The sequence below is a fragment of the Mauremys mutica genome, chromosome 5 (assembly GCF_020497125.1).
Source record: "Mauremys mutica isolate MM-2020 ecotype Southern chromosome 5, ASM2049712v1, whole genome shotgun sequence".
NCBI classification, from domain to species: domain Eukaryota; kingdom Metazoa; phylum Chordata; order Testudines; family Geoemydidae; genus Mauremys; species Mauremys mutica.
Genome location: NC_059076.1, coordinates 129432746 through 129453669, shown reverse-complemented (window position 1 = coordinate 129453669; position 20924 = coordinate 129432746). Strand labels below are relative to the sequence as shown.

Genomic DNA, 20924 nt, shown 5'->3' with positions numbered 1-20924 from the left:
GTGAAAACACCGACGGGGCTTGCAGAGCTGTGGATGCGCCGAGCCGCCCATGACTCCTGCCCAATCCCCTCCGCAGCCGCTCGCTGGAGCCCCTTTGGCGTGAGCAGCGGCGCGGAGTGAGGCTGCGCTGAAATGCCGAATGGCTGAGCCGCTCGCTCTGCTCATTCCGGTGGGAGCCGCAGACAGACACATTCAGGGACGGAGCAACAGGGAGACCCCTCCCTGGCAAGAGAGCGGCCCCCTGCACGCAGCGCCATGGTGTCATGGATCATCTCCAGGCTAGTTGTGTGAGTAGCTTGTTTTCTGTATTGTTCACCGCAGTCCAGTCCGCCCCTGGCGTTGCGTGTGTCTCAGGTTTGCGGAGACACAGACACCCATGTCTTGAATGCTGCTGCTATTAATACCAGATCATGACTAGTCAACTAAATTTAGCAGGTTGTTACTAATGGGTCGTTTGGCTGGAGGGGGGGGGAAATGGGGAAGGGTTATTTCATGGATCAAACCGTATTTTACACCGTGGGAAAATTACAAAATATGAAAAAAAATGTGATCCCGTTGTACAGCGCAGGAGAAAAACCTTTGCCAGGCAGGCATTCGTTCTGCGTTTATTTGGAGATTGCTGAATAAGCAGGGTGGTTTGCACGGCTCTGTGCTTTGCAAATCAAACCACCGGGGCTGGGAAGCGGAAAAAAAACAAGCACCAAAGGAGAATTAAAAAAAAAAAATCAACTTGATTTCAGCAGCACCGCTTTGTTTATTGGAAAATGGCACATCTGGCTGATAATCGCTAGGGGGCGCTGCCCGGAGGGATCGGGGAGGAGCGGGCAGTGTCATTTTGTAATTACCTGTCATAAAAGGGAAATATCAAATACTCCTACCCTGTTGGCACCCCCAGCCCAGAAACCCCCCAACCAAACCTATGAATCTAACGGGGGGGGGGGGGAGAGAATCTTGCAGCCTCCTCACCCTTGTGCCAATTCTATGCTTTCTAGTGAGTCCTGGCCCTACTGTACATTGGGAATATGTAAGATTGCACTGGGGATGCTTCCCAGGCGCAGTCAGAGAGAAAAGAGCAGCAGCAAATTCCCCATACAGCCAAATTTGCTGCATCTCTCCGGGAAGAGACTAAGCAGCATTTAGTGGGACTCTAGGGGGTTTATAGTTAAGGTGGGGGAAGCACAGGGGCTGATTTGTTGTCATATTTTCCCTTCTGGAACGGTCAAGGTTAGTACACTGATTGAATCAACTAAATTGTTGGTCATTTTCCTGTCTGGGCATTAAACAGACTGAGGCGGACACAAGTGATGCTCTCAAGTCATGGTGGTTAATCAGTTGCAGGCCTGTCGCTTTCTTTGTTTGCAAGAAGCGTGCTGGGATATTGCACAATCAGCACAATTTAGAAATGATATTTTCAAGGTCTGCCTCTGCCCAATGAAATTAAAGACAGGGGGATACTAGCAGTCTCTCTGTAATCCTCAGAAGCCTGTAGGAGCAGGTCACACATCAGAGATGGAGTTTTTCTGGTTTTCCGCCCAAGGAGAATTATGGTATCTTTCCCTTTAAGCCTCCAAGTTATATGATCTGGATTCATCTGCAGCTGTCGGTAACTGTTGGGTTTGCACTTTATTCTGGGGAAGCATGTTAAATATTTAAATGATTTAATATGAACAGTAGAACTGGGCTGATCTCATTAGCAATAATAGGAGATCACTTCAAGGCTTCATTTCATGTCATACAAGGCTGTTTTGGCCCCCCTGAGAAATCTGTTTATCACCACATGATCCAACAGTTCCCAAGAACAAAGAACCAGCGGGAAACCCAAGGAAAGATGGTAATTTGACTTATTAGACTTCAAACACATGATTTCACAGAACATACCGTGTGTGATAGAAATCTTATTGGGGCAGGATATTCATCATTTGATATCTGCAGTAATGCAATTAACTGAACACAGACTTTCATAGTCTAGTCTGCTTTCTCCAAATGGCAGGTTGGGTGGCAAATCTGAATTTGGAGGGTCATACTATTGATTTCTTCTGTTGAATTCTGATCATAAGTCATAGGATGGTGGAGAAACGTTGCAAGGAAATGTAGCAATCCAAGCTCAGCTCTCTCTTCCTTTGTGCAACCAATTAGCTTTAGTACATGCCACATGTCTTAAGATCTAATCTGATCTCACTAACCAGCTATGAATTTCCAGTTCACCCACAGGTGCAGTTTTCTGTCTAACACTGCACCTGTGACCTTTGGATCATTACACAGGCAGGCATTAACTGTAGTCTAGTTAGGGATATTCTGTGCCCATCCCCCCTTTGATTTGTTGGTTTTCTGTTGAATCCCTATTTACATTCATAAAGGGGAGTGTTGCATTATGCTCTTAGCACTCCTCCTCACTGCAGTAGGCTTGGAATCAAGTCCTTAATGGGACTGCAGCTCAGTTGATCTCTAGTGTGAGAGATCCACAGTAGGCAAAAGAACATCTTACCCAGGCTCCTGGGAGTTTTAACTCTGGCAGCCTAAGTATCCCTGTTGTCTGTATCTATTTTTCTAAACCACATCTTGAGACGCCTGTCAGCTAAACTGTAGCATCTGCTAAATGTTACTAGTGTTATCAAGACCCCTTGTTCTAGGTGCTGTACAAACAGAACAGAGACAGTCCCTAGTAGGGAAGATCTTCATGATTACTTTAAGGGCCCGATCCTGTTCCCACTGGAGTCAAAGGGAGTTTCGCCACTCACTTCAAGATAGCAAAAAAATGAGCATCCTGTGGGACCTAACTGTTATTTTGCATCCTGGAGAGGTGTTTGATGCTTTGCCCTTGACTGAGACATTCTAGAAATACAAGAACAAAATTGCACCATTTATAATAGGTTAGTGACAGCAAATTATGCATCAGGTTTCGGCAGAAAGAACATTTCATATACCACCTGTCTGTTTCCCCATCTGTAACATGTAGACCACTGCCCTCTACTGGATGGAATCCAAGTTGATCAGTGGTGTGTCCTATTCCCTATATTGCTAACAATTTAAAAGGAACTGTCATGCTGTCTAGAGTAATTCATGACCGTAAGTGCCAATCTCAGGGCAAGTATCAGAGGGGTAGCTGTGTTAGTCTGGATCTGTAAAAGCGACAGTCCTGTGGCACCTTATAGACTAACAGACGTATTGGAGCGTGAGCTTTTGTGGGTGAACACCCACTTTGTCGGATGCATGGGCAGGCACTTCAAGCTGGTGGGTATGTTCTATAATTAGATTTCACTAACCCAGTAAGAAATGTGAACTCCTGAATCACTGTAACAGTCTTACCATGGAGTCAGAGTCCCCTTGGGTACTTCAGTCTATCTTGCTACTCAGGCATGTGGGACTTAGTGATAAATGGTCACTTACACAAAAAATAAATAATATTCAGGTTGCTCCCAGTCTCAAGAGATCCTTCCCCCAAACAATTTGTACCTTAGATCTCACACCCAAGATTGCTAACTAAGAATTTATTAACTAGACAAAAGAAATTAGAGTTATTCACAGGCTAATGCAGACAGCAAATGAGTTACAATCCATGGTTCCAAAAGGTGACAGACCTGTACTGATCTCTCCACTGAGATTCTTAGAACTAACCCAGGAGCTCTCTACTTTTGTTTCTCAGCTCCAGCCCTTTTAAGAGTCCAAACAGTGAGAGAACCATTTTTTCTTGTGAGCATCCTTATATGCCCTTCCCTCTGAGCTCAGACTAATGAGATGAGGGCTCCTGCTCATAACTTAATGGGTTAATGGGGCAAATCAATGGAGTTTTTGTCCTACAGGGGACTAGTCACTCTTGATAGCCCTTGGTGGGTGAGGGAACCACTCTTCCTGCTTAGGTTCACAAGTTCAGAGCAGGCATTTTTACAATTGTAAAGCAAGGCTTACATATTACCTTATAGCAGTGGTCCCCAAACTTTTTAAGTTGAGCCTCCTCTTATTCCAATGTCATCTGCTTGAACCTCCTCCCCAGGAGCTGCAGTCAGGGCTGGAACAGAGCTGGGAAGTGCTCCCATCCCCTGTCAGGGCTGGCCTGAGCCCCACCAGTCTCCCCCAAACATTCCTCTGGACCCCCTAGAGCAGCATGCCCCACAGTTTAGGGACCTCTGCCTTATAGGATGAGATACAGACATCACAAGTAAGATTAATGCATGCAGCAATTTACAAGCATTTTAGAGAGAGTTGTCAGAGGGTCCACTCACAGCTAGGGTACCTCTTCCTGGTTGCTCTGGGGATTAGGTCTTTGCAGCTCCAACACCCCTTTCTGTCAGTTCCTCTCCCTGTTTCTTTTTCTCTGAGACTCAGGGTGGTCCTTCACACTCAGCCCTCTAGGTTTGGCAAGTCTCTCTATACAAAATGGCAGACTTCCCTTCACTGCCATGACTGTGTTACTTCTTCAGTGGTTGGTGGGGCATGGGGGAAGCCAGCCCAACCATTTACTCCAGGTTCTAGTCCATGGATCCTATCTCTAGGGACAGTGACCTGCTCACTGCTAGACTGTGTTGCTCTTCCCCTGGACACCTTCCTACATCTCAGCTCTACCTTATGGTTCCCCCAGCCTTCTGGGTTTACCAGCCTAAATTCCCTTCTTCCAGGGAGTAATAATTGCAGGTTACCTAGCACTGTAGCCCCAAACACACCTCCTTTCTCCTACAGGTGACTGCAGACTATTTCCCCTATAGCCCTTCTCTGTTGCCAGCTTCCTGGCTTTATACCAGTCCCTGCTGCTCCTCCCCAGCTGGACTCCATCCTCAATCAGTTCTTTAATCCTTGGCCCTTCCCCAGGTGCAGTTTATCAGGTTAATTATCCTCATTTACTGACTCTGCCTTGTGTGGGGTAAAAACCTCACCACTAGTCTAGACACCCAACACATCCTTACAAGTCTAACACCTGGCGGAAACAATATTAACATACAAGGGAGTTGATCTGATTTCTAGCTGTGAGTTTGTCAGTGCTCAGATGACACCTGTTGCTTTAGCAAGAGCTGGCATCTGATTTACCAGCATCACAGGAGGTGCTCCTTTACTTCAAGTGATAGGTGCCTGTAGTGTTGGAGTAGATGGATTGGAATTTCTATCTTTGCTGTTGCTGTGAAGTTCCCATTGGCCAGGGTGTGCAGCATGATGACAGCTGTGAAGTCCTAGATGCCTGTTCTGCCTCCCAGGGGAGGAAATTAGTCTGCAGAAGAGAAGAGTGAGCAGGGATTTGATAGCAGCCTTCAACTACCTGAAGGGGAGTTCCAAGAGGATGGAGCTGGGCTGTTCTCACTGGTGGCAGATGACAGAACAAGAAGCAGTGGTCTCAAGTTGCAGTGGGGGAGGTCAAGGTTGGATATTAGGAAACACTATTTCACTAGAAGAGTGGTGAATCACTGGAATGGGTTATCTAGGGAGGTGGTGGAATCTCCATCCTTAGAGGTTTTTAAGGCCCAACTTGACAAAGCCCTGGCTGGAACGATTTAGTTCAGGGGTTGGCAACCTTTCAGAAGAGGTGTGCCGAGTCTTCATTTATTCACTCTAATTTAAGGTTTCATGTGCCAGTAATACATGTTAACATTTTTAGGTCTCTTTCTATAAGTCTATAATATATAACTAAACTATTGTTAAAAACAGGAGTACTTGTGTCACCTTAGAGACTAACAAATTTATTTGAGCATAAGCTTTCGTGGGCTTATTTTTATGCTCAAATAAATTTGTTAGTCTCTAAGGTGCCACAAGTACTCCTGTTCTTTCAGCGAATACAGACTAACACGGCTGCAACTCTGTAAACTATTGTTATATGTAAAGTAAATAAGGTTTTATAAATGTTTAAGAAGCGTCATTTAAAATTAAATTAAATTGCAGAGCCCCCCTGGACCAGTGTCCAGGACCCGGGCAGTGTGTGTGCCACTGAAAATCAGCTTGTGTGCCGCCATAGGTTGCCTACCCCTGATTTAGTTGGTGTTGGTCCTGCTTTGAGCAGGGGATTAGACTAGATGACCTCCTGAGGTCTCTTCCAACCCTAAAATTCTATGAATTCATTAGTTAATATTTGAAAACATTTTGAAGATGGAAAGTGATGTAGAAATGCTTGGTACAGTGTTATGATATAAATCCTGTTATTTTCTAGAAGCATAGAAATAATCTAAATGCTCCTTTTTGCATTGGATATTCTTCCCGTGCTTGGGATCACACAAATAAAAAATTCTGCTCCAGCTTTGGAAGTTAGTTCAGTATGTCACCTTCTCTGTGAAAAACCTTTTTGATTTTTAACACGTTTTAGATGGGGTTGCCAGACCAGATCAGATCACTGATCTAATGACGTTGCAAGTTGTAACATGGGTACTGGAATCCCTGTAGCAATGTCCTGAAAGGTGATCTGCAGATGATTGTAAATAAATTAGGTTTGTGTTCTCTTTTGTTACTTTATGATGTGAAAAAAGGGCCTGAGCAAATGGGCTTTTTTGTTTAGTTTTTTTCCTTTTTTTAACTATAGAAATATCAGAAATGTCATGTGTGATCTTTTCTGGTTTTGCTGGAGAACTTGTTGGAGGTCTCAGAGATATTCATTGTGTGTTCTCATCCCATATTGAAGGGATGGGGATATTGAAATGTAACAACCAAGTGTTCACTGGAGCTAAATGGGTGTTAACGCAAACAAAAAGCAAAGAGTTTTTCAACAGAATGACTAAAAGTTCCTGCTCCCGCTCAGTTGCTTAGCTTCCACTCTTTTGTGATGTCATTTCAATAGCTCTCCAATTGCCTTAGTCGTCTATGGTAGGCTAGATCTGAGGGCCAGACCTTCCACAGGTGTAAATCAGTATCGCCACTGATTTCAGCCATTGATTTCAGTCAGATGATGCTGATTTATACCAACCAAGCCCTCCATTTTTAATATAAAACACAAGCAGAAAAACACCCAAAATATTTTTAATGGACCAGGTTTTTCAGGTCTTCTATACACATAACAAAGCAAAAAAAAAAAAAAAAAAAAAAAAAGAGGCTCTAGCCCAATTTGTCTTCCTTTGCAGACCATCTTTAATTGGGAGCTCTATGATTGTGAAAAGGAAGCCAGTTTGCCGTGCCGGCCCTAGGAGACATATTAGGAGTCTGGGTGTATGTTTTGGTAAGGACCAATAAATTAGATCTAAGCCTTCAAGCAGCTCAGCATCTGAGTGTATCCCACTGGTTATGGGTCTTCCACTGTGTCAACCTGCAGAGGCTTGGAGTTGTTACAGCCCCCAATTACAGAGCTTTGGTTCAAGGTGTAGCAGCTTCTGCTTTTAGCTTTGGAGAATTCCAGTTCAATCCCTGGTATGTCAGCCAAGAGGGAACTCATCCCAAAAGCATTAGCCTGCCCCTCACCCAATGGATTCCTCCTCTGAAAAGAGCCTTCTGTCCAATCCATATGCTGTTTTCCATTTGTTTGCAGATGACATGGAGGGGCTGTGGCATCAGTGAAGTGAAAGGCATGTCACATACCAGCTGTTGGGCTGTGGCTGCCACTTAGACTGTGCCATGCCAAAAGACAGCATTGGCATAGCAGAGCATGAGTAGCCAACCTGGGTTGTGTGACGGTTTTCATGGAACTGCAAGCTTTATATGAACCTCAGCACAGCCTGGGAAAAGGATAGAACACCAGCCATGAAGTGAGCATGCAGGGTTTGCTGTGCTAAGTGCTGCTAATAAATGCACCACATAGGAAAAAATGAATGTGATCCACAGAAACATAACCCTATCAGAGATTGCATAGCCCTTATCACAACTCGCCTCACTCCTATGCATGCCATATGCCATTACATGCTGCAGTGTCCGCTACTTTGCTTAGGGGGAATGTAACCTGGTGGTGACAGTAATTGACAGAGGAGGATCCCGCACAGGTGCAGCCTTTAGTTTGCCCTTCATGTGCAGGGGCGGCTCTAGAAATCAGGCTGCCCCAAGCAGCGCGGTGCGCTGCGCCGCCCTTCCCCGGTCCCGCGGCGGGTCCCCTCTTCCCGCGGCTCCGGTTGAGCTCCCGCCGGCATGCCTGCGGCAGGTCCACCGGAGCCAAATGCCGCCCCCCCGGGAAAGGGCCGCCCCACGCGCCTGCTTGGCGCGCTGGGGTCTAGAGCCGCCCCTGTTCATGTGATATGTGGGCATTCTGTCTGGGATAATGCTACCGTCTGATTTGTCAAATGTGACCTAGATTTTCTTGCACAAACATGAATGTGCTGTAAATGTTAGGCCACCTCTCCACTACAAACTTTGGTCAATGCAAGTTAAGTCTGCATAAAGCTGCCTCAGTTAGCATGTCACTTGCACACTTGGCTCCTTGCGTCAGCGCTGCACATACTCACCAGGGGGGCGTGTGGTGCACCATAGGTAGGTATCCCAGTGTGCAACCCGTCACCGGCCAGTGCACAGTCTTTTGGGAAGTTTTGGTAACGTACGGTGGGGCAGAAATGAGTCACATAGGTGTGACTGAGAGCAAGGGGTCAGCTTCCCAGTGTGTAACTGTCTATCTCATAATGTCGTCTATATTCCATAATTTTTGTGCCTTTGTTTTAAAATCCCATGAACCCATGGCTCTTCTTGATGTCAGCAGTCTGACAGCAACATGGAAGCCTGCACAGCGCTGCACTATTTTCATGAGCGTTGCAAACATAGGACGCATGATCCTCCAGTATTTGCAGAACCATCAAAGAACCAAATCAATGGAGAACATGACAATTTCTTGGACATAGCGAGAACCAATTCAAGGTTGGTGTTCATGGATCAGCAGCAGATGCTGGAGTGCAGCTTCTGGGCCAGAGAAACATGCACTAAGCAATGGGATCGCATCATAATGAAAGCTTGGGATGATGAGCACTGGCTGCAGAACTTTTGGATGCACAAGGCCCATTCCTGGATCTGTGTGCTGAGCTCACCCGAACCCTCCAACGCAGAGACACCAAAATGAGAGCGGCATCTACAGTGGAGAAACGAGTGGTGATCGCACTGGAGAAACTTGCAATGCCACATTGCTACCGGTCAATGGGAAAACATTTTGAAGTTGGAAAATCCACTGTGAAGGCCACTGTCATGGAAATGTGCAGGACTGTAACCGTTGGCAATGCACAGGCCATAATGGATGGATTTTCAGCAATGGATTTCCCAAACTGCAGTGGAGTGATAGACAGCATGCATATCCTTATGTTGGTACCAGACCACCTTGCCACAGAGTATGTCAACAGAAAGAGATCACTGAGGATGCTTCACCGACATCAGTGTTGGCTGGTCAGGGAAGGTGCATGATGTGCACATCTCTAAGAGTACAGTATTGTTCAGAAAGCTACAAGCAGGAAACTTTCTTTCTTGACGAGCTGATTACCATTGGGAATGTTGAAATGCCAATAGTGATCTTGGGGGACTCAGCTTACCCCTCGCTCCCGTGGCTTCACTGGCCACCCTGACAGCACCAAGGAAAGATTCAACTACTGGCTCAGCAGGTGCAGAATGACAGTTGAATTCACTTTTGGTAGATTGAAGGGACGCTGGCATTGTTTACTCACAAGATTGGATCTCAGTGGAAAAAAATCCCAATGTTTATTGCTGCCTGCTGTGTCCTGAATAATATCTGTGAGGCAAAGATTCTGTCAGGGTGGAGGTGGAGCAGCAGTCTGCTGAGTTTGAACAGGCAGAAGGGATATTAGAACAGCTCAATGTGGAGCTATATGGCTCAGGGAGGGTTTTTAGAGAGCACTTTAACAGTGAGCCACAGTGATGTATTGTGGTGTACTGTGGTCTACCTGGGCCTGCTATTTTGGGGCCTGTTAAGCATTGTGTGGTGCTTGGTGCACATCATTGGATATATGCTGCACATTTATGATTACACTATGTTTGTCATCGATCCTATGAGGTGTCACACTGTATAGTAACAAGCAAGTAGGTGCTTTCAGAACTGCTAGGCACTCTGCAGCATATGTTGTGAACTAATAAAGATTAATTATTTTTGAAATAGCATAATATTATTCAGCAACAAAACCAGTGCAAAGAAAAATCTGTGCAATTTAAATGCAAATACCTAAAAACTTAATAAGTTAATGGAACAGAACTTAACAAGGGAAAAGAACAGTCCTGTCCATTGTAGCTACACATACCCTAACCTGTGAGAGCCCTGGTTGGTGTATGTGAAGCTGTGGTTGTCCGGGATGCAGTGGTAGAGTTAGGACAGCAGCCCCTGATGCCAGGTGGAGTGTTAAGTCAGGGTGTAGGGAGGTGCTGCCGTGGAGTTCTCAATTGACTGCAGCGGGACATGAGCCTGGGATTGTTGAGCTTGTCGGTCCACAAGAGTTTGCAGCATCTCTGCTTGCTGCCAGAGAACCCCCATTATGTCCTGCTGCACCTCCCTCTCCTTTTCCTGCTGGGACTTTCTGTCTACTTTTTTCTTCTCCAGGCTATCTGCAATATTCATCCTCCAGGCCCTTCACTCACTGTCTGTTGCAGCGCTGGCTTGCAGGATCTCCTTGAACATGTCATCCCAAGTCCTCTTCTTTCTCCCCCTTATCTGGCTCAGGTGTTCCGCGGGTGTTTAGGGACTAAATTTAATATATATGTATGTTAAAGGTCAACATCAATCAGTCGATACTTTGTGAGGGGCTAGAGAGTCCTAAACACAGAAACCAAGAATTCCCACTCACTTTTAGGTTTATGGAGATTTATTGGAAAAATTCCAAGAATCCCAGGGACATCTTCAGAAACACGGAGCAGTTCAATAACATCAGCTTCAACAAATGTTTCGGCGTTTGAGTTCATTCTGCTGCTGCTTTACATTCAGCTCAGTTGAGCTGATTTCTTGTACTTCCTGAGTCTAGAATCTAAGTATTTTTTTTTACAGAAAGTTAAAAACTATCCAACATTTTGAGTTTTTCTAGTGTTCAGGAGCAGTGATCAACTTCACATTGAAGAGTAAGGGTGGGCTTGTGCTTACCGCATTGCTCGGGGCCTCAGGAGATGTGGGTTCTAGTCCTGGCTCTGCTGCAGATTGTGTGGGTGTGCTTGGGAGGTTAGTTTCTGTGTTTTAATTCTGCATCTGTAAAATGGGGATGATGCTACCTCTTTTGACTGTCTTGTCTATTTAGACCATATGCTCTTTGTGGCAGCTCCTAACACAGTGGGGTCCTACTCAAGCTTAGAGGGTGGGACCTCTAAGCACTACTGTAATGTAAATATTAATTAAATGCAAAAAAAATTAGAACAGTGGTTTTCAAACTTTTTAGGCTGAGTACCCCTTTCCAAATAATGTAATCTACTGCATGCCTCCAACTGAGATAGAGTCATAATATACCTCGGAAAACAGAAAAAGAAAGTCTCTGAGGGATAACAATGCACAAGCCCCCGGCGTGTGTTATTCCAGATTCAATTATTATTTGCAGTAGTAGTGTAACAAACAATTTTATTATAGATATACTTTTGCCTTGGATAAAAATAGTCCCTGAAACAAGTTTCTAGTTGTTGTAAACATTAAATTGGAAATTTTCAACCTCATTTTATTGTAATTAAAATGAATGAAGCCTCCATGCTGGTCTCAATCACTCAGAACTGATATAACCTGTGATAGCCTGTTTGTGACTAAGCATTTAAAAATTCCAATCATGTATTTTTGTTGATGATAAAAAGATACAGAAAAGGAGGCAAAGAAAAGTCCGGTTTCAGAGTTACTGCCGTGTAAGTCTGTATCCGCAAAAAGAACAGGAGTACTTGTGGCACCTTAGAGACTAACAAATTTATTTGAGCATAAGCTTTCGTGGGCTACAGCCCACTTCTTCGGATGCATAGAATGGAACATATATTGAGGAGATCTTTATACACATACAGAGAGCATGAAAAGGTGGGAGTTGCCTTACCAACTCTGAGAGGCCAAAGTACCAAATCTGAGAGGCCAATTAATTGTTGGTACTTTGGCCTCTCAGAGTTGGTAAGACAACTCCCACCTTTTCATGCTCTCTGTATGTGTATATATAGCTCCTCAATATATGTTCCATTCTATGCATCCGAAGAAGTGGTCTGTAGCCCACGAAAGCTTATGCTCAAATAAATTTGTTAGTCTCTAAGGTGCCACAAGTACTCCAGTTCTTTTTTTAAAGAAAAGTCCAGTATCCACGCATTTCTACAGCTGACCTGGGTAATAGAAAAATATATTACTGGCATTTTTATATTCTTGGTAACTAACTTACTGATAGTTAAAAATAGTAATAATAAAATGCTTACCAATCAGTGTGATAGATATCCCTGCTTTTTAATCACACAAATCACTGATGGCAGGGAAAATTGGAACGAGCTTCAATCACAAGTCATTTTCGGCGTTTAATCTCTGACACTACTTCGTCTTGATCACCTTGAGGGCAGAGAATCCAGTCTCACAAAGATATGTTGTGGAGAAGAGCATCAGTAACTTGACAGCTCATTTTGACAGGTCTGGGTAATCTTGTTTGCCCCCAGACATCTGCCAAAGGTTTGCATGCAAATTCTGATTTAAACCCACCGTCAGAACAGAGATCTAAAAATTTCTCCTACTCATGCACTGACAGATGAGGGATTGAGAGAGATTCAGGCACCTCAGATGGATTGCGTATCCAGGTGTTTGCATTGTCCATTTTGGGGAAATATTTTCCAAGCTGTTGGCTAAGTCGTCGCTAGTGCTCCATAATGCCAGCTTTTACACTCTCATGGAACTGCATATTGTCATTTATTGTAAGAAATTCTTGCAACGTTGGAAAGCAACAATCACATTTCTCTTTAAGCAGCTATCCCAAAACAGTCGTTTCTTAATCGTGGATTCGATTTTGTCTTGTGTTTTGAAAATAGTGACGTTTAAGCCCTGACGACCTAAATTAAGCTCATTGAGGCAAGAAAAAATGTCTGCCAAATAGGCTAATTGCTGAAGCCAGGCTGCATCTTCCAAGCAAGAAGACAATGCAAAGGGGTGGTGATCGGGGAAAAAAAGTGAAGCTCATTGTGCAACTAGAGTTGTGTCAGCACTTTGGCACGCGACAGCCAGCGAACCTCAGTGTGCATTAGTAGCATCAAATGGTCACTTCCCATTTCATCACACAGGGTAGCAAAAATTCTTGAATTTCGAAGTTGAGCCTTAACGAAGTGGTGTGGTTTCCCTGATTTAGCCACTTTGTAACTCACAAGGTCTGAAGCTCGACGTGCATTTACGTTTCCCATGCAAGAATTTGATTGCAGAATTACTTTACTGCTTTTTTAGCTCTTCCAGTTTATAATTGAAAAACTTGTCTTTATATTGGTTGTGTTTAGTCTCTAGATGCTGGTGAAGAAGGGATGGTTTGAGACTGACAAAACTTCGCAGCATAGGACACTCTGCGGCTGAGGAGATCCAGTGTCCTCAGTCCATGTAAACCCAAGTTCAATGTAACTTTCATCATACTTGCATTTTTTTTTATGCCCTTTCTTTGTCCTGCTCGGTCACACACTTCCCAGGTTGAACCTGTAAATCATGCATGGCCTCCTCTACATTCGCATCACTACAGCCATCAGTAGTGGTTGAATCAGCTGAAACTGTGGTTGCACTGGGCTCCTGTTGATCCCTAGGTGTTCCACCCTTTGCTAATGTACCAGTCTTGAGCCAATTATCCATATTTTTTCACTGAATTGAAGACTAAAAACTCTTACCTCTGACCTCAGATGTCAATAATGGCTTGAAAGAATGAGGCCAGTTAGACCTCATTAGCGTTAACCTCATTAATGAGGTCAAACTGGCCTGATTCTTATCGTGTTTATAGTGTTAATCTCACACAACAGAAGGGAAACATACACCAATGGGGCTGTAATTTTAATGGGAAGGAGATTAAACGTTGATTGCCATATCCTACTAAATAAAATGCGTTGTCCGCCATTACCGGGTTTTTCTCGCCTACCCCGATGAGAGCTCGCATACCCCAAGACAGCTTACATCGACCTAACTCTGTAAGTGTCTACACTGAACCGTAGCTCCCACCAGTGTAACTCACCCACAATACCGACTTAATAACTCCACCCCATTGAGAGGCATAGAGCTTAGGTCAATGTAGTTAGTTTGATGCCGTGCCAGTGTAGACTCCGCATTACTTACATTGACTGGTGCTGCCTTTCAGAAGCTGTCCCACAATATCCCACCCTGAGAGTTAAATCGGTGCAAGTGCTCCTGGTGAGGATGCACACCGCTGACACAAGGAACATAGTTCAAAAGCAATTTTATTACTGCATGGCTGTACGTCGATGTAACTTAAGTCGATTTAATTTTGTATGTAGGTCTGCCCTTAGAGTAGGGTGACCAGATGTCCTGATTTTATAGGGACAGTCCAGATATTTGGGGCTTTGTGTTATATAGATGCCTATTGCCCCCAACCCACGTCCCAATTTTTCATACTTGCTGACTAGTCACCCTACCTTAGAGAGACAAGGAGGGTGAGGTAGTATTTAGTGGACCAATTTCTGCTGGTGAGAGAGACAAGCTTTCAAGATTACAGGGAGCTCTTGTTCAGGTCTGGGAAGCTAAGAGTGTCACAACTATCATAGAATCATAGAATTCAAGATCAGAAGGGACCATTATGATCATCTAGTCTGACCTCCTGCAAGATGCAGGCCACATAAGCCGATCCACCCACTCCTGAAATAATTCTCTCCCTTGACTCTGCTGTTGAATGCTCCAAATCATGATTTAAAGACTTCTAGTAGCAGATAATCCACCAGCAAGCGACCCCTGCCCCATGCTTCGGAGGAAGGCGAAAAACCTCCAGGGCCACTGCCAATCTACCCTGGAGGAAAATTCCTTCCGAACCCCAAATATGGCGATCAGCTGAACCCCGAGCATGCGGGCAAGACTCTCCAGCCAGACCCTCTGGAAAAAGGCTAACAATATCCTATCATTGACCCTTTGTACTAATTACCATTGTGGCATGTTATTGACCTATTGACTAAACCCGTTATCCTATCATGCCATCCTCTCCATAAACTTATCTAGCTTAATCTTAAAGTCATGGAGGTCCTTCGCCCCCACTGTTTCCCTCGGTAGGCTGTTCCAGAATTGCACTCCTCTGATGGTTAGAAACCTTCGTCTAATTTCAAGCCTAAATTTCCTGACTGACAATTTATATCCGTTTGTCCTCGTGTCCACATTAGCACTGAGCTGAAATAATTCCTCTCCTTCCCTGGTATTTATCCCTCTGATATATTTAAAGAGTGCAATCATATCTCCTCTTATCCTTCTTTTGATTAAGGAAAACAAACCGAGCTCCTCAAGTCTCCTTTCATACGACAGGCTTTCCATTCCTCGGATCATTCTAGTGGCCCTTCTTTGTACCCGTTCCAGTTTGAATTCATCCTTCTTAAACATGGGAGACCAAAACTGCACACAATACTCCAAATGAGGTCTCACCAACGCCTTATATAGCGGGACTAGCACCTCCTTATCTCTACTAGAAATACCTCGCCTAATGCATCCCAAGACCGCATTAGCTTTTTTAGCGGCCACATCACATTGCCTACTCATAGTCATCCTACGATGACTAAATACAATGTGGAACAGATTGTTTAGCATAAGTAGTTAAAACATTCAAGGTGAAGTGGCCTGTTAACACCTCTTCAGTCACAGGGAGAAAAGGGAAAAAAATGTGGAGTGGGGGGACTAAGTGAGCCATAGATTGTTATAATAAGTGATCAGCAGAAGCAAGTTCCCCACAGACCAGGACACACCAGCTCAAAGCAGCACCAGACCCTGCCAGAACAACAGATGCAAAACCTGCTACAATGATCAACACCCCCCTCAACACACCTTTCAAGATCCATGGGTCCTACACAATCTATAACAATATGTGGTGTACCTCATCCCCAATAGCAATTATGTGGGTCAAACCAGACAATCACTATTCTCTCAAATGAACTCACACAGGAAAATGATAAAAGACAAAGAACAATCACCCATGAGTGAACACTTTTCATAAAGCAATCGCTCTCTATCTGACCTCTCAGTCCTCATCCTCAAAGGAAACCTGCACAACACTTGCAAAAGACAAGCCTGGGAGCAGGGCCAATCGGGCGGGGGGAGGGCAGGAGAGCCATTTGGCTTGGTCCTCAGGCTCAAAGGGGCCTCAAATTTAGACACTTGTTAATTTTTTGGCATTTGATAAGTTTTGCAACTTGTTTTTATGCGCATCCCTATCGGACCAAAATGGGGAGCACACTCTCAGTTTAGAGCTTAGAGCTGACAATTTAAGCAAATTTCTAGCTTTTGTTAGATTTTTCCTCAATAATTAGTGCATTTGCACAGAAGAAGGCTAGAAAATCATTTGTTAAATAAAAAAATATTCAAATTATATCTCACTCTTTTCTTGGTGCTTTATTTTGTTTTCATGTGTCATCATTTTTTATTTTTATTATGGCTACGGGCATCAAAAGCTGGAATTATTCCGGGCCTCTCTGGACCTCTGCGAGGGCCTGCTTGGGAGCTTAAATTCATAACTTTCCTAGATACTAAAAACCATGGACTGAATAGGGACGCTGGATTTGTGGCTTATTATATATAACTCTGGCTTTGGCTACACTTGCATTTCAAAGTGCTGCCGCGGCAGCGCTTTGAAGCGCTAAGTGTAATCAAAGCACCAGCGCTGGGAGAAAACTCTCCCAGCGCTGTCCGTACTCCACTTCCCTGTGGGGAATAACGGACAGCGCTGGGAGCGCGGCTCCCAGCGCTGGGGCTTTGACTACACTGGCGCTTTGTAGCGCCGCAATTTGCAGCGCTGCAGAGGGTGTGTTTTCACACCCTGCTGCAGCGCTGCAAATTTGTAAGTGTAGCCAAGCCCCCAATCTTTCTCACCCATTAACCATGACTCCAGGTCCTGTAGTCGTGTCGTCCCCCCCACACCCGTCCCTGCTATGACTGGAGAGGTGTTAACAGGCCACTTTACCTTGAATGGTCCCTTAAAATATGTGTTAACTACTTATGCTAAACAACCTGTTCCCTCTTGTATTTAGCTGGGACATTTCCCAGATGTGAAGAAGAGCCGTGGATACATTTGAAAGCGGGTCTCTCTCACCAACAGCAGTTGGTCCAATAAAAGATATTACCTCACCCACCTTGAAGCACATTGGCAGGCAGCACAGAGGAAGCTTACATCACCCTATTTATGCTGAACCTGTTTTGTGGATGAACAAAAGGATGTAATTTTCCACGGTTATGGTTTGGCATCATTCATGAGCTCTTCGTTCTCTACAGAAAGCTGTTATTTAGAGATGTCATAAATATTTAATTAAAGCAAGATCCACAGGAGAATATGATCCATAAGGCTGGATTTGTCAAATTTATGTAGATCACAATAATTTCCATGGCAACATACTATGATGTCCTCTCTACCGGATAGAGGCTTTGATACAGGATCAAGCAAAAGGAGAGCTAGACTGAGGGGGAGCTCTTATTCATAACCACATGGCTTGTTCTGTTATGGTAACCCTTCTTTTAAAGTCCAATATTGCTCCTATTGAAACCAGTGAGAAATCACTTCCCCGTCCCTCCCCTCTTCATTGACGCCAGCAGGAGCAGGATCCAGGTGGTCGTTTAGGGAAAAATTGTGATCTAACAATCAAAGAGGAGCATGTTATGAGATCTGGGTTCTATGCCAGAGGCTGCTTGTGTGACCCTATACATGTCTTCTAGCATCTCTGTGTAATCTCCGTTTCCCATTGATAAAAGCATACCAATTTAATCAATAATTGGAAAGTAATTTGAGGTTCTTGTACAAAATGCACTACTTGTATATAGGTCCTAAGTATTATTAAGGAACTTATAACAATAGTCCAGTGCTTGATCACTGAGGGTCTGCTGCCATAAAACTCATTAAGAAGACATGGAGATTCCAAGGCTCATTAAAAGCTACACTAAGGGCTGTCCCCTAAACTAGCTAATTGAGCATCTGTTTGTGCACACAAACCCCACACTGATACATGAAATGGATGGGCATGCTGATTGGATAATTATGTAGCTGATACCTGATTTGCAAGAGTAAACAGATGCATGTACAAGTTTGGGCGACAGCTTGAAAATGCTTCCCTAAACAAATGTGATCATTCCTCTACAAAGAGTTGGACCACAGCTAATAATATATAACACCACGAATATTTCATTATTTGTATTTCAGTAGTGTCCAAACTGTGCCCAGTGCCGTACAAAATATAGCAAGACATACTCAAAGCACTGAAGAGCACAATCTTAAAGGCAAGAAGCTACTGAAAAGTATGGAATTGAATACAGCATCAAGGGAAAATGATCAGGGTGACAACTGGCACATATCCTGTTAGTTCAAATTATTTTTGTCTTGTTACCAGATTTGCCCGTTACTCATTTATTAGGGTTGCTCTGCTGGGGGGCGGGGAGGGGTGTTTTCTGTAATTCTGTCAATGTACTGCTCATGTCACTTGTGTTCTCATACGGAGCTCTACTTCTCCCTGCTGCAAGCAGGGCTGCTGAGAGCGGGTTTGGCCCTGGTGAAAAAAAATTTTCAGGCCCCCCAGCAAGGGCACTGGCTAAACAGGGCCGACAAAGCCGGGGAAGCCGCTCTGGGCCCCTTTCCGGACCGCTGGGCCCCGGTAATTTGTACCAACTTCTCTCCTCCCCCTTGTTGGCCCTGGCTGCAAATTCCCAACCAATGGAGCTATCCTGCAGGACCTAGGTTCCCCAGGGCTGGGTACCGCCAGCCCCAGAATCAGATGAACACACACACACACACATTAACAGAGCACGTCTGAGAGAACCGGGTCAAGCAGCACTCCCAAGCTGACCCCTTATATGTTCCTGGACTCAATAGGCTGGGTCGAGCAGCACTTCCAAGCTGTCACCCTCATATGCCACGGGTACCACACCGGAACAGAGTACGCCTGAGCAGGCTGGGTCGAGCAGCACTTCCAAGCTGCCACCCTCCTATGCCCTAGGTTCAGCACTGTCCCTATCCCCACTTTCACGTTACAATTGTTCTGGTACTAACCCACTTGATGAGCAAACCCCACTGGATTTTTGGGCACGGCAAGGATCTTTAGTTTAGGTACGAGATGCGTTGCTGCAGAGCGAATGGGGAAGCCAAAAAACACCCATGGTGGGGCAGGGGAAAGAGAGAGAGAAGCAACCAGCTTAACCATGAAAGTTATTTATTGCCAGGTAATAACCATACAAGGGGGAGCCAAACAAACAAAACAGTTACAATATTAAATCTAACTTTGATTATAAAAGTCAGGTTTAGAAAACTATAACTGATCACACAAGTCAGGGTCAGAAGGCTACACCCAGCGAGCGAGTGAGCGAGCTGGGTTCTCACCACTCCATGAAGCTTGAATAGATTGGGGTTCCCAGGTGATGGTGGTAGCTGAGTGCTGGAGACAGGCAGAGCCCCCAGCACGATCAGTCAGGAGAAGATGAAGTCCCACTGGAACTGATGCAGATTTTGGATCCAGGCATCAGAACACTCACTTGAGCATGGGTAGGGGTTTATGTAGGGAAACAGATGTTCAAGGGAGAACACTAGATTTGTTTGTGGGTAAACTGATGGCTCAAGGGAGTATACTAAAGTTGTTTTGTTCAGGCTAGACTATAGGAATGGCTCGTTCCGGGCTCTGGGTTGTGTTCCTTCGAGGGAGCTCACAATGCAATTAGGCAGCTTCAGTATTTTGGATACCGGTAAAGGATTTATTACTAGAATTGGTCTGATAAGCACTGTACTGGGTGGGTGCAGGCGGGTTCATTAACATCTGGAGCAGAGATCCCCCATCATGCAGTGCTTCCCAGCTTTTCTGGTCCTAGAGTTCTTGCGGTTCTTGCGTTGGAATCTCTCTTCTCCATTCTGTAGCTAATGGAGATACCTCCCTGTCCCATCTTCGATGCAAATGAGGCTAGGGGAGTTTCCTTAATCCTGTTACCCATGTCCGGAGGGGTTTAGGTGTGTCTCCCACTGCCTTTTCATTGCTTTTTGTAAGTCTTTCTTCTGATCGGCTTTGGTCCAAGCAGAAGCTGGGAGTGTGGGGTGGGGGTGTGGGAAGGTCTTACATGAGTCACACAGGCTGGGTGCTGCGCCCTGGTCCCCCAAGAACATAGAGCTGATAGATAACAGTCTTTTTACCATTATCCCTGATCAGAGCTACAGAACCCTTATGAAAAAACCTTATAGAATTTAATAGACAAGGCTAACCTTTCTGTAGGTCTTTTGCTAATAGAGTGACTTCCCTTCTCTAGAATTCAGTGGGATGGTTCAAAAACCCACAGAAAAAAATTCACACTCTATTCAATTCTGTAGGCTTTTATACTGATTTCTATAGGACTCTGCTAGGTTCTTTCCTATTAATTCTACAGCACTTTTCCATAAGGGAATAAAACAGAGTGGCTCAAAAAGGAAGATTAGTTGGCGTTTGAAATAGTTGCAACAGTTTTTATTTTGTCAGTGAGACTGAGCTGGTCATGTGCTGCCAATATTATAAACAAGAGCTTCCACAAAAATTCCTAACTTTAGCCCATGTATCATGATGGATTTAGATGCAGATAGAAGGAGCAAAGGACTGGAAAATCCATTTTATTTCAGATGCAAACCAAAGCCATTTTCTTGTAACCAATCTGCTCTTAACTGTATATATTTATACTTTGACCCTAAAAGAGATACAGTGGGCCAGATCTCCAGCTGATGTTAATCAGTGTAACACCACTGAAGTCAATGGAGTAACACCAATCTGCCCGGCGGCAGCAGAGCAATCCTCCTTCCCTTCCCTTCAGTTTAGTGCTGGAATTTTAACAAGAGGCTTTCCAATAGTCCCTCCAGCCCTTTGCTGGGTTAAACCAAACCTCTGGGGAACTTCCCTTTTGGATGCGGATCCAAATTTTGCAGCCCTCCCTCAGCAGTAGAATGGACCAAACCAAAACCTGGGATCCAAAC

At 44.6% G+C, this 20924-nt stretch overlaps 1 protein-coding gene and 1 long non-coding RNA gene across 3 annotated transcripts in view; one reads left to right on the top strand and one right to left on the bottom strand.

The window, feature by feature from the left end:
• Positions 1-20924, top strand: part of REEP1 (receptor accessory protein 1) — a 97327-nt gene continuing 76403 nt past the window's right edge. For both annotated transcript variants that reach the window (XM_045017294.1, XM_045017295.1), the window contains exon 1: positions 1-287. In XM_045017294.1, the coding sequence (XP_044873229.1) occupies positions 256-287 (32 nt within the window). In that variant the 5' untranslated portion in view covers positions 1-255. The remainder of the gene's footprint in view (positions 288-20924) is intronic.
• LOC123370635 lies at positions 984-4688 on the bottom strand. The gene is made up of 3 exons (XR_006579488.1): positions 4221-4688; positions 2739-2832; positions 984-1628 (listed from the first exon to the last, which is right to left on the bottom strand). It is a non-coding gene; the product is annotated as an uncharacterized LOC123370635 (long non-coding RNA).